Genomic DNA, 12,046 nt, shown 5'->3' with positions numbered 1-12,046 from the left:
GGGAACCATGGGGCTGTGTTTTTAAGATGCCAAGGTATCTGGCAAGACAAAGAAGTTTGTAGTAGCAGGCGTGATTTTTTTCCTCACTTATGTTAGTGAATAGTGGGAGTGGATTCTCTGGGGACTTGCTGAGTTGCTTGCCTTGCATTTCTTTGTGCCTGTACTCTTCAAAATGCAGCCCCTAGTGGTTTTGAAAACTGATTTCCCCCCTTAACACCTACTTCTTGGAGTCCCATACAGAGTAGTCTTTATAAAAGCGTCATTAGAAAGCAAAGTATGAAGTTTCCAGAGTGGAAATAAAGAGGCATCCTGCTAGAAAGGAGGTGAATAAGTATAACCCCTGCCACTTTGTAAAGTAGTAATTTTAACTTATATTAAATGAAAACTGAAACACGTATCTTCTGCCTTTCTGAGTTAGTGAGTTTCCCAGGGAGCAGGATGAGTGGAGGAATATTTGTAAGGATGTCTTGGTTATGATGCTCTTGCCCTAATGTGTTTTTTGTGTTGTTCTTTCTTTCTTCCAGATAAAGAAGAGGCAACAAGATGTGGTGAGGTTTCTAGAAGCCAATCGTATCGAGTTTGAAGAGGTGGATATCACAATGTCAGAGGAGAAGAGACAGTGGATGTATAAAAACATTCCTGAGGACAGGCAGCCCGCGCAAGGCAATCCGCTGCCACCGCAGATATTTAGTGATGATCGGTACTGTGGAGTAAGTAGCTACTGTGGTCATCAACTCACAGTGGTGCACTGTTTGCCATTTAAAAAGTCAAGATTTGGGGTAAAGATTTATCTAGTAGTGTCTGAATTAATGTTGGCAGCTTGCAGGGGTAGGAGCAGGTAATACAACGAGTGAAAATTCAGATAATTCATCTGTAAATCCTAATGTTCTTTTCAGCTAGTGGATTTCCCATCAGAGGAACAAGGCTCGGGGCTGTCATGTACTACTTGTACAACCTATGGATGGTAAAATCCCTGGTGAGACCACCTGAATCTGAGGTGTCCTGGATTTGCTGCTGCTAAGATCAGCAAGAGATCTTAGCCACCATACATGAGATTGCTGGCTGGGCTGAGTTATATTGTCACTGCAATTTAGCCTTCCCTCTTGTGCTGTCATAGGGTTAATTGCATCTACAGTCAGAGAGTCTTTATGCAGTCAGAGTCTCTAGGAGTCTCTCCTCAAAATGTGGAATAGTTTTATTTTTCCTATAAAGGAGCTTGAAAGTTGTCCATATTTCTTGAAAGACTGCTAAGCATGAGAGCCTGTGACTGGCAGCAGTCTGATGGATGGGCAGATTTCCCTGCTGGTGTGGTATGCTCTAGCAGTTTTCCTATCCACTAGTGCAAGCAGAGGCATGAGCCTTTGACTAATGTGTTAAGAATGGCACCATATGGGTATTTTATTCTCCTATGTAGCCAGGACGGTGTGCTGCAGGCCCAAGGCTCTGGCACTGTTGTGGTTTGGGAATATCGTCCGTGATCTTGGACTTCAACCTCATGGCTTGCCCATCCTATAGGACGTGGGGTACCCGTTAGACCGACTGCAGTTTGATGTGCCCACCCTGGGCGCATCAGGAAGCAAGTGAAGCTTGTATGTGAATGCAGCAGGAGGATGAAATGGGGTTATAATAGCTAAATCAGAGCATCTTTGATGTCTGAGTTGCTGTTTCTTACCCTTTCTACATCTTTTCAGCTTTTCTTCATAGTATGTTTTAACCCAGTCTTAGAAAACCTGTTAATTGCTGTTTGGAATTAGCCAGACAGGAGATGTCATGCAACATGGAGATGATCTCATTAATCTGTCTGCTTAGCTGATAGCTGTTTTGGTTGAACAGAGGTAATCCTATTACTAGACCTCACTGTGTGAACATCTTTAAAGAACAAACATACTTTGAGAAGAAGCTGTATATTTTCTAGGGTAAAGAAGCGCGTGCAGTAACTTTCCTCAGTTCCCTCCCAGCACTAGTTAATGAGGCTCTTAGGTAACAGAGTTGAGACAAAACATTAGGCAGGAGGCAAAGGAGGTCAGCTCTGGAAAATGGGGTAGAATATTGCAGAGGAGTTAGATGGAGTAAGCAGACACTGCATGTGTCTTCTGCTCTTGTGGTTATACATGGAGGTCTTTCATCTTGGCGCAAATATTTCACCAAAAAAATCATTATTAAATAACTTTTTTAAAAAAAAAAAAACAACAGAGATTTCTGTCAACTGAATTAGTGAAAATTATACCTTCTGGTTTCTGATTTGTGTCCAGGCAATTTCTAAATCCAATTTGCTCTGTTCACAAAGGGCTGTCTGTTTTTCTGCCTGCCAATTTTGCAGTCTCACCATGTTACCAGGAAACTACCTATATACTCGTTCTGGCTTATGCATTATTACTGACAATCCAAATTGGTCAGATCCTTTGTTGTTTCTCCAAACACATTAAGGCTAGATAGAGAAAAACAAATCAGGTGCACTTTTTATTTTGTTCTTGCATTTCAGGAGAGATTCACAGAAATATGGCATACAAGCCAAAATAGGGTATTTTGTGCTCCCAGCCATACTGTTTTTCTGTGTTAGGAAAAGCGCTGATGGCTGTGGGTTTTTTCCCCACTCCATCTCTTCCTCAGTAGAAAAACTCAGCAGTGTGCTCAGGAGTATTACCTGAGAATAGAATTTTCTGGTTAGGAAATTATCACTTGAATGATCACTTTTCCCAAAGTAAATGCACATTAGAGGAAGTTCATCTTCAGTCTTTTCCCTAAACATATGAAACTGGCTGGTTTCAGCTGTTCAATTTTGTGATAGCTTGTAGGAGGAAGAAGGTGAAAAAAGAAAACTGGTGCTTCCTGGTTCACAAAACCAAATGTCTTGCACCCAGGAGGAGGGATCCTGCTCATATCAAAGGACAACTCCAAGTCATGACCATGACATGAGCAAGACCTTGAAATTTGGTCTGGGTTGATGTAATCACAAATGGCATCATTAATCTGTCTTGTTCTTTTCTCGGTCTTTGGAGACCCACTCCCTGTTTTTTCAGTAACAGGTTCTGCTAATGGGATTTTGATATACAGTGCTCAGCAAGAACCATTTTTACTTCCTGTTCACAAGACAGATAAGAGCTGTAATCCCAGCAGAACACAAATCATTTAACTGATAACCCAGTGTTGTGTGCTAGCACCAACACTATGATAACTTACATATTTTTATGCCTTTGCAATCTGTTGTTTCATTGTAGTGACATTGCTGTAGCATTGCCAGTATGTGAGGAAAGAGTCTACTGAAATGATCCCAGTGATCTTGCTCTACTTAGCACTGTTTAAGAGTAAGGAAATTTCAGTGTACGTGCTAGGAAGGAATGCTTGTGCGCAGCGTAAGAGGAGTAAATCTGAAATACTTTGGAAAGGACAAGAGAGTGCACAACCGTTTTTTTTAGTAGGAACCGACCAACATTTTCAAGTCTGAACGAATTTTTATTTAACTGGCAGTCTAAAGCCTTTTGTCTCAGGAATTTTACAATTTATAGACATGAGGTAGCATCAGCTAAAGGGGCTGTAAATGAGACCTTCATTTAACACTTTGTATCTTTCATGTAGCAGTTTTGTCACTTCCTGCTGCAGCTGAAAGCAACCCTGAACTGTTTTCAGGCCTCTACTTAGATCATTGCAAAGTACCTAAAAATTAGGTAGCTTGTTTGTAAAGCTGTTTCAGTATGTAAGGAAATCCATGCTAGTCTCGAATTGAATGAGTCTCTGGCTCATGCTGGTCCACGAGTCTCTGAACTGATGAAGACAGAACTTTTAGAGTCAGGGTGACATTTGGCACTTCTGTTATGTATTGTGTTTTAAATACTTTCTCTAAGGACTGTCACTGTGCTCACATTGACAAAAAAAAAAAAAAAAAAAAAAGTCCTTATTAGGTGGGCCAGTCTGTATTCACCACTGTTTTAACTACTGAGATACTGTCTTGAAGAACTGCATTATTCTGTGGACTATCTGCTGCTCAGCTGTTACCGATTTGTCAGCCCAGGACAGTACAACCACCTGTCCTGACTGGATTTTAAGCCCTTTTCTTTCTTTTTTATTTATTTTGATTTTTTTTTAGAAGCTGTCGATGTGGCCTGCTGACAGCAGGATTCTTTTTATTTCCCTCTGCCAGAGCGTAAATTGACGTTTTAGGGTCATATTGAATTGTCTGTATCATTTTTTCAAATGAATTTCACTTGAGTCCTTGTGTACAGTAATGAGGACAGAAGGTCCTGTTTTGGTGGAAAGATGGAGACTGTGTTTGGATTTTCACCCTTTGCTTTCAAGGATACAGAAAAAATTTTTGAATGCTTCAGTTCCCATTGTGAACTTATGTGCACCCAGTCACGTAAGTGATTTTGCATATGAGTTATGCAGATTATTCTAAAGAATTGCTGGTAGGATACACCGTAGTACCAACTATTCAGCATTTTATATTTATTTAAAAATAATAATTACTTATTTGGCTTACTGTTTTTGTCAAGATCATGGAAAATCCAGGTGGATGGAACCACAGATTCAAATGTTAGGGCTGGATTCACAAGGGACTGTGGCATGATGCCAAGGCTTCCAGGGTGGAATGTGCAGTCCCAGGCTGGGGCTCCAGCTTCTTCACGCAGTAGTGAGAAGCTGTAGATACATATATCTAAGCAGGATTTAGAGCAGCCAGAGCATTGAGCATGGAGAGCTCTTAAAGCAGCAAGAAATTCTGGAAAACTGGGCCTATGCCTTGTACTTCCCTCTCCAGCTATATCTGAAATCTCTACAACTGAGTTCACAACCCATCTTGGACTAGAAGTGAATCCCGGGTCTCTTAGAAGGCTGGAAATCTCCAGTTCTCAGTGAAACAGTACTCTACTTTTGACCTCGCAAAACTGCAAGCTAACACTTGGAAGCGATGAAAGTTTTATATGTAGAAAGTTTGGCCCTGGATTGCCTGAAATTTAGGCCAAGGAACATTCAAAGGAAAGCTGTTCCCAAGTGGGAGTTTGAACTGAGGAATAAATATTTACATAACAGGCTGACTTGATTTTTTTCTTTCTCTTTTGGAAGCTGCTCAGATGGTTTAGAGTGAGCCCTGGTAGATTGCCTAGTGGGCAGAGCAATAGGCACAGAGATACGTGGTATTTATTGTCTTTCCCTGAAATGTAATATATGGATATCACTTCCATCAGAACAGCAAAGGCCTGTAGATAAGGAAGAAGCAAAACTAAAAGGGCTGCAGTGTTCTCAAAAAACTATTCAGTACTCTGGCACTCGCTGTGGCACCGATTTCTCTATTTCTCTACTCTGTGAAATACCAGTCTCTTAAAAATTTTTTTTTTCTTTTCTAAGATCCTGACGAGAGTCGCACGCGTTCCTCACAGAAGGAAGGTAACGCAGAGCTGGAGCTCCGTGTCCGCGTGCCCGGGCGCCGCGGCAGGGGCTCCCCGTGGCGTGGCAGCCGCAGCGCGTCCCCTTGGGGAGCTGAGTCCTCGCGGGCGGCCAGCAAGGCTGCCTCCACGTCCCTGCACCCTCGGAGGGGTCTCCCACACCCGCTCAGCATCTTGATGTCTGGCCTGGTCTTCAGGGAAGAAGGAACTCGCCTTGCGAGGTGGAAGCTGGTGTTCATTGCTTGGAGATCGTATGGCTGTTAGATAAGCGGTGGATGGTGCTGGAACTTGCTTGATTTTAACTCACCCACACAATTTTTTTTGTACAAGAGGCAGTTCCTTGCGTTTTAAGCCATGTAAGCTCTTTGTTTGAAATTGCCCTTGGTTACCTTCTGCAGCTACTTGCAGGTAGTCCATGGATCCCAAGCAGAACATAAAAGAGTTAGGGCTGGGGACTTAGCACTGTTTTTCTTCCTAATTACTCCACTTCAAACAAAGTGAGGTGTCGTTGGAAAGGCAACTGCTGCCCATGGCTCTTCTCCATGTTGGCAGGATTTCGCCCAGCTTGTTCTTGGGATCCATATTGGTGTAACTCGCAGGCTGCTTCGTGCTTTCAGCTTCCGCCACTCTACTGTGGATCCATGTCCTGAGGCAAAGAACTGGAGCTCTTTGTAATATGCCCTTCATTAAGGGGCGTGTGGGACTAGAGCGATCAGCCTACCTAGAGCTTAAGAAAACAGAAGCTCAGCAATTCAGTAAAAATAAAGTAATGGAAGAATTTCATAGATAGATGATGTCTATGTGCCTGGTCACTGGCAAACATGGCATGAGCCACAGTTTGTCGTGTGCCGTTCAGAACGGAGCTGTCCCTGACATCTGCCTCCCTCGTGCTGGAGCCTCAGCATATGGAGAGAGTAGCAAAAGACACACCTGGCCTTTAGAGAGCGTGACAGGCTGCCCTGCAGGCTCAGGGATAAAAGCTCTTTAAAAATCCTGCCCGGGGATCTCATCTGAGGTTAGCTAGTGGGGACCGCACTGCGTCCAGAGCTGCGCAGACAGGGTCTTGTGCGTGTCCCTGCTGGAGCAGCGGGGCTGGACTAGGTGATCTCGAGAGGTCCCTTCCAACCTCAACCCCTCTGTGATTCTGTGTCCGTAGGTGCTGCGGGAGAAGGGCTCCCGCGCAGGCGCGCGCTCCTTCCCCGGGAGGGCCGTGCTCAGCAGGAGCTCTCCTTGGCCATCCCGTTTCCAGGAGGGACCCTGGTGTCTCATTCTCTGGGCTGTATGGAGTGAGTCGGGCAGGAGCAGAGTGCTGATTCACTTCGTTTAAACTGCACGTTCCCCAGCACCGCTTGTAAGAGCGGTTACCTTGTCTCTTTTGTAGGAATGCAGAGAGATTGTCATCATGTTTAATAAGTGATTGCCAAAGAGAAACAATTTCTGACAGCATGGCAATACACTGTCTTTATGTTGATCTCTAATAATTAATATACATGAAAATATCCATATATGAAAATGCTACATTTGTAAGCTACATTTGGACAAGTTGCTTGTTTTTTACTTCTTGATGTGGAAAGGTAAACACCTGATAAGCAATAACAATGTTTGGGATGTTTAGCTAGCTCTTTTTCTCATTGCAAACTAAAAGTAACAGGGCAAATTTTCTCTTTTAAAGAAGCTTATTAGGAGGAGTTTTAATCATAGTTGCTGTCTTCAAAACATAATAGAGGATAGTATTTTCCTAATCTCAGTTGCAGTAATGGATGGACGTTATCTATATAAGTGCTGACTGGTAAATGAAACCTACTGTATCAGTATTGGAATTTACTGCTTATCCAATGCCAGAATTTTTTGCCCATGTGTCTCGAAGCACAAATTGTTTTTTTTGTGCTGATCTGCCGTATTGCCAGTTTTAACTTTGGTGTGCAGAAAACAGCTTCTTCCAGCAGTGACAGGGTGTGTTTAAGCAAGGCTTAGCAACCTGAGCCAAATTAATTATGGCTCTGCCTGTAATCACATCACTGCAGTGGTTTGATCTCCCAGCACCATGAAAACAGGGGATACACATCATAGCTGTGCTGAGCTAGGTGAACAGTGGCTGCAGAGAGAGGAGAGCTACCCTGGAAAGGGAATTTCGGAGGAGGAGAGGATTCCCACGAGCAACAGCTTTCTTGCCGGAGCGGATGGTAGAAAACCCGCATGAATGCCAGAAGGACACGTGTCATTACGAAGAGCTAAATCCAGATTTCCTGATTGCTAGCCCACTCTGTCAAGGGCAAGGATGCTCTTACTTTAATACAGCATTCGGGTAGTGGCTGATAGTTGGGATTTCTGAATAATTGAGACATTAAGAGAATTCTGCCTCTGATTAATCTGGCTTTAAAGAACTGCAGAGCAACCATTGCACCTCCTAGTTGGAGGGTCACTGGAAGGACTTGAATTTTGAAAACAAAACAATAATGTCTGAGACTGTTGTTGTTGTTGTTAGCACATTCAATGGACAATTACACTTTGATTATCTTAAAACTTTGCATAACGTATAACCTAAGATAACAAAAATAGCCTTATAATGTGAGCCTGAAGTTCACATTTGCTTCTGCAGTGGTCATAGGCATCTGCCTGGGAAAGGCTACGAACAAGACAAGTAGCTTCACCACCTTCCTCTCATCTCATGTAGGGTTACTCTGCTTCTGAAGACCAGAGTCTTTCTCTCTGTTCTGGTTTAGAATTGCTCAAGCCATTGGTTTTGATGGTGAGAAGCTAAGTCTACTGCAGCCAGACGGCCAGTAGCCTGTTAAGAAGCATTTTCTCACTTGAAATAGCTTTTAACTTAGCTTATTGGCGCTCCTATTGCTGCTCTATCCCCTCAAACCATCCTGTATCTTTTCTCCTTGCTGGCATTTGTCATTCTCTGCAGCCTTTTGTACCCTTGTTGCTTGATGCATCACCTGTATTTTGTGGCTTTTCAAATTTTCCTGGGGGAATGAGCACTGCTGCCTCAGTGATGATTCATGTTCACTGTCTCTATGTCCCTCTTGCTTTATTAGCTTTAATTAGTTACTGATGTTGCCAGAACTTTATATGTTAATAGCATGTAATTAGCAGCTCTGGAAAGCCTCAAAGATCATAATTTAAAGCGGTCTAGTCGGAATGATATTTATACATGTAGCTTCCCTTGGAAGTGGAGCGGTGGGTGGCAGCTTGCCACACCACCTTGCTTGTGCATTCTTAGGTGAGCAGCTGCTTTCCGGATGCCTCCAGGGAGCCAGCGGGAGCCGCTTCCTTGCAGGAAGGCCGATCCCGCCGCTCGGCTGCTCCCGGCTGGCGCAGGGCAGGGGATCTGAGGTAACTTGTCATCCGCAGCAACAGGGAGCCCCTGACTTGCCACAAAGAGCTGATGGGGCCTCCCTCCTCTGTGGGATGCAGAGGGTCCCACAGGGCTTTCCCAAGTGGGACCTCAAGCCCTTGCCTGTGTTTGAAGCTTCTGGCTCCCTCTAAGCTTCCAAACGTTTTCCTTCTTCAGTGTTTTCCTTCAGCAGCAGCTAACGCTGATAGCACCAGGGCTATCTTTGTTTCTTCGTGTCCCCACAGTTTGATTTTATGTCTTTACAAACGGCCCAAATCTGTGCAGACCTTCTCCCCTTATGAAAGGGGGGGTGTTTTTGGAACATCTCTTATCCTGTATCTGTTCCTGGTTGGCAAAAATACTAGTAATGCTTGAGATCGGAGCCTGATCTTTGGAAGGTGAATGTTAAATGGAACCTCTTCATAATAAAGAAGCTTATTTTATAGGAAAATATGGTAATATATTGTATTTAACCACGTGGTTGTCAAAGTCTGGGATATGATTGCTGTTTTCAGAGGATACATTGGTGATGAAGTCACTATTCTACCACAGGCGAATTATTTAAGGAATTCAGCTTCTATAGGACTCTTCCTTCAAGTTTTTTGTTTTTAAAAGTATTTTGTTTCCTAAAATGCAATTTGAAAAACCCGTTAGAAACTTACTTTTAGACACTTAATTACCTTTATGCCTATGAATGTAAATCAGCATTTATTATTCTGTGAAGCTAATTAGTGAAAGGTGTTAGAAAATTTGTGTATTTTTCTTTCATGTTAGAGTTGGTAATATTGTTACACTTTAAAATACTTGTTAGGTTTTCATAGGGGAATATGTGTAAGTATCAATGAATATTTTCCTGAAAATTATTACGAATCCCCCTCCACTCTAATATGTAGTATGGGAGGATCGAGCAGGAGAACACTATTGACTGGTTATATTGAATATGGAAATACTGACTGATGGTTTTTTCCTCTAGGATTATGATGGCTTTTTTGAATCAAAGGAAAGTAACACTGTCTTCTCCTTTCTTGGACTGAAACCTAGTTTGGCATCAAAGGCAAGTGTAATATTGCAGACTTCTTATGAAATTTGTGAAATATTAAGTTTTCTTTGAACAGAAAGGACTCAGTGTGTTCAGATGGACCATTATCTTGATAGCTCTCCATATCATAATGCTAATGAGGTAATTGGAGCTGCTGCAGTGAGAGGTAAAGCATTTTAAATGAAACCAAGTTTTACATGTGAGTTAATTTGAGACAGCAAATGAATTAAGTTCAGGGAACATATTTGGCTTCCGTTTATCAGTGTAAATTGAAAGCCACTGACTTAATTGTAACAGAGAACTGAGCTTGGGTCTGTAGCTAACACCACCAAAACACCATCTTTCTGGGCCAGTCTGCCATAATGGACCAACCAGAATGACATTTATTCCTTGAGTATCAAAAAAAACATGCTGAAATGGTGGAGTGGTAGCAACATTTTAAAGAATGTATATAGCAGGACAGAGCAGAGAGCCAGATAACATGTTCCTGTTGAGGGCAGTGTAACAGAGGATACTTTACTGCCTTATGGAAGCCTGAATGGGCCTGGACAGTCATGCAAGGAGAGTAAATATGATGCTTCCATGGGCAGTAGATCAGATATCTAGGGAAAGGTTTTCTCCTGGGTTGGGTTAGTAGTACTGTTTCTGGCCTGGTTTGTAGTGCTCCAGTATCTATAAAATTCCTCATTTGCCAGGAATTCCTTTATTTCTAGACTCCATGGGGAGATGAGTCGGAGGCAACCTCAGCAGGGAGCCACAGAAACAGTTTATTTTGGCAGCCTGCTGTGTTTCCTGTCTCAAAGAATTAGTTGTAGGAAAAAGGTGATCTCATAGTGAAACCAGTAGTGCATCTCTGCAGCTCTGTTCCTGGGCAATGTAACCTGTGGTAGGTCTAGAGGAGTGTTCATACAGATATGGTCCCATCACTATTTGAGTCTGTTAAGAAAGTGAGGCATCCTCAGCTGTTACAGGGACTAGGGCTAGGAGTACCCCCATTACCAAAGATATCCATGGTCAGACACTGAGAAAGGAGGAAGGGCTGGGAGGGACACGGAAAGAAGGTGAAATTCACAAATGTTGGGGATAAGAAACGAGGAACACATTATGGTATTAACAACCTGTCTCTCTCTCTCTCTCTCTCTCTCAAAAGTAGGAGTCAGAACCCTAGGAAACCTCTCTGAAGCTTCAACAAGCCCATCTTCTGAATGAACAACCCTGCTCTTAGCGCATGATGGCTTCCCTGATGGATCACTGTGATAGAGCAACACGCATCATTGTATGTTCTGCTTGCCACTGGGATGGTGCTCACCAACTGAATGGAGTTAACTTACCTATGAAATGGGGCTAACACTGAGCTGCTCATCTTCCTTTTCAAAAATACTCATCGCTGATGTTTCACATTTGTCTTTAGATAGCTTTTATAACTGGCACTGACATTCTTTCTGACACGCATCATAGGATGAAAAGTGATCGTGTAGGGCCTGTATAGTTAATGGGTATGCTCACATGATCAAGTTGCTTACCTTTTAAAATTCTTGTAATTTGAAATAACTGCACTTGGAATTAGCTTACTCTGATAGATGGAGTGCTGGTGCTTGTTAGGTAGTCTGTGTTATTTGCAATCTGGTAGGTAAAAGCAGTCAATCTTCGGATCTCAGTCCAAGTTAAGAACTGCCATATATCTTCTCTACCTTACTTTATAGTGATGTTTATACTAATGTATGATTATTTTAAGAGACATGAGCTGCTAACCTTAATCATGAAAACTTGATTTGCCTCAAGAAGAACATTGCAACTGGCTGCAACTGGCTGGGTAACAACCCCCAGTTGTTACCAGGGAGGGGGTGCCAAGATGGAATATTTTGACAAGGGTCCTTTTCCAAATACAGGCAAAATGCGCATGGATGGAAAATACTGGGTAGTTCGGTAGATGAGATCTCACACCTAATTATTATATTAAGTAATAATAATTCTGTTAAGTTAGAAAGATGCAACCAAAACCTTGAATTTCACTCCAGTAATATACTGCTGCACCATTATCCACCTAAGAGCCAGGAGGATGCTTTGAGAGTGAGGGCTCAGTCCCGGAGAGGGTTAAAAACTCTGCCGAGCACAACCAACTTGCTCAGCTGTTGTTCCCATGTGCCCCCCTCCTCCCTAGATTTGGGAAGGGATGCCTCAAGGACAGGGATAAATCTGCATGTGTGCTACACTGGACGAGGCTACGGTAGTCAGCCCTGCTGTGGAGCAAGAGCTAAGGAAAGGGAGATTGCCCCAGAGGCACTG

General features: G+C 42.9%; 1 protein-coding gene and 1 long non-coding RNA gene across 3 annotated transcripts in view; both read left to right on the top strand.

Moving 5' to 3' along the window:
• The window catches only part of SH3BGRL2 (SH3 domain binding glutamate rich protein like 2), a 29,952-nt gene extending 18,395 nt beyond the window's left edge, over positions 1 to 11,557 (top strand). Inside the window, exons 2-4 of one of the 2 annotated variants that reach the window (XM_088520287.1) lie at positions 525 to 710; positions 9,695 to 9,775; positions 10,914 to 11,557. In XM_088520287.1, the coding sequence (XP_088376413.1) occupies positions 525 to 710; positions 9,695 to 9,775; positions 10,914 to 10,928 (282 nt within the window). In that variant the 3' untranslated portion in view covers positions 10,929 to 11,557. Of the gene's footprint in view, positions 1 to 524; positions 711 to 9,694; positions 9,776 to 10,910 lie in introns of both variants that reach the window. The other variant, XM_088520288.1, reaches the window with a different exon arrangement.
• Positions 1 to 12,046, top strand: part of LOC148595589 (uncharacterized) — a 569,244-nt gene that overhangs the window by 482,107 nt on the left and 75,091 nt on the right. The window lies entirely within an intron of this gene.

This window comes from Tinamus guttatus, unplaced genomic scaffold, assembly GCF_059628265.1.
Source record: "Tinamus guttatus ecotype Peru unplaced genomic scaffold, ASM5962826v1 Tinamus_guttatus_pri_ptg000085l, whole genome shotgun sequence".
NCBI lineage: Eukaryota > Metazoa > Chordata > Aves > Tinamiformes > Tinamidae > Tinamus > Tinamus guttatus.
The sequence above is the reverse complement of the archived record's forward strand: the minus strand, read 5'-3'. Positions and strand labels throughout refer to the sequence as shown.